The following is a 1,323-nucleotide window of genomic DNA, read 5'->3' as shown; positions in this document are numbered from 1 at the left end:
TAAAATAGAAAAGTATGTATCAGTAATTAAAACTTAATCAATGACAATTTAACAAAATCAATTATTGATTATTATTATCTGCTATTGACTGATCTGTAAACTATCATACAAAAGCATATAATTACTGTTTTGTTTTACGTCTGTTTTCGTGGAAAATTGGAATGCACAGAATGAAAATCGTACCGGGATTTAATAGGATAGTGTCTTCGTAAAATTCCGGCAGTTCCGCCGGCCTGACAGCGACCAGCGCTACCCCATATTTACGATGGCTGTGGAAAGACGCGTACGTGAAGGATTTTCCCTCGTACTCGCCGAAGAACCGTGAATCCCCGAGAATAATGTGATAAATCTCGTTGCCGGAACATTTACCATACAGCCTCTGCCACTCCTCCTGCGACTGCTGCCCTTCCCTGCGCAATAGGAACAAAACCAGACGAGTAATCTGTTTTCGTCGTCGAACGAGCCGTTTCGCTCGGCGGTGAACTTATTGGTCGACTCACTGTCCCCTGGACGTGTGCAATAAAAGGGTGACCAGGGTCGAGGCGCCAGGACAGGTGCAGTTGTTCGCCAAAAGAGCGTACTTGAACTCGTCCTCACATACCACGTGCTCTGCGAATTTCACGTGAAGCTTGTTCTCCGGACGGAAGATCTGAACGTACTGAGGAACGTTCGGCGCAAAGTCCTTCACCGCCCACGACCTGTCGTCATCGACGTCGACGTCAGACACGATCTTTAAACGATTGGTCCTTCGAGGGATTCACGTAACGTTCAACTGACCTGAGTATCGTGTGCTCGTCGGCAGCCGTCTTGTCTGCGTAGTTCCTCGCGGCTAGGACGAAGCAGGCCTCAGCCTCGTTCATTCTGGCTCTAGTTAAGTCGCTGTCTTTCAGACACGATCCTTGGATATAGATCACTCGCTGCGCCCAAATAGGTACTTGCAATATCATTCTCATCGTCGTGTCCAGCTCCATGGGTGACAATAATACCACGTAGTAATCCTGAATACGATTGAAATACGCATTCTCTTGTTTAAATCGCATAGCTCAGCGCTGTCCGAGTGACGATTAAAATCAGTCTTGTGGATAAGCAACTTTCGGTTAAAAAAAAATATCCGAATGTGACACACACACACACACACACAGATTTCGACTTCAAACCATTTATATGTCTAGAAATGTATGTATTGTCTGATATGAAAATACATGAAGATGTGACAGTATTTTTGTGTTTGTTTATTAAAGTACATTTGTAAGATACAGTGAGAGTCAAAAGTGAGTATACACAACTAATTAAGAATGATTTATCTTCGTTTATTAATAAAAT

General features: G+C 43.5%; 1 protein-coding gene across 3 annotated transcripts in view; it reads right to left on the bottom strand.

The window, feature by feature from the left end:
* The window catches only part of LOC108622588 (potassium channel subfamily T member 1), a 38,110-nt gene that overhangs the window by 3,267 nt on the left and 33,520 nt on the right, over positions 1-1,323 (bottom strand). For all 3 annotated transcript variants that reach the window (XM_026811594.1, XM_026811595.1, XM_026811589.1), the window contains exons 7-9: positions 778-998; positions 501-698; positions 184-410 (exon numbers count right to left, since the gene is read on the bottom strand). In XM_026811594.1, the coding sequence (XP_026667395.1) occupies positions 184-410; positions 501-698; positions 778-998 (646 nt within the window). The remainder of the gene's footprint in view (positions 1-183; positions 411-500; positions 699-777; positions 999-1,323) is intronic.

This window comes from Ceratina calcarata, unplaced genomic scaffold (assembly GCF_001652005.2).
Source record: "Ceratina calcarata isolate Rehan_Ccalc_2016 unplaced genomic scaffold, ASM165200v1 scaffold111.2, whole genome shotgun sequence".
NCBI classification, from domain to species: Eukaryota; Metazoa; Arthropoda; class Insecta; order Hymenoptera; family Apidae; genus Ceratina; species Ceratina calcarata.
Note: the sequence above shows the minus strand (reverse complement) of the source record. Positions and strands in the feature narration are given on the sequence as shown.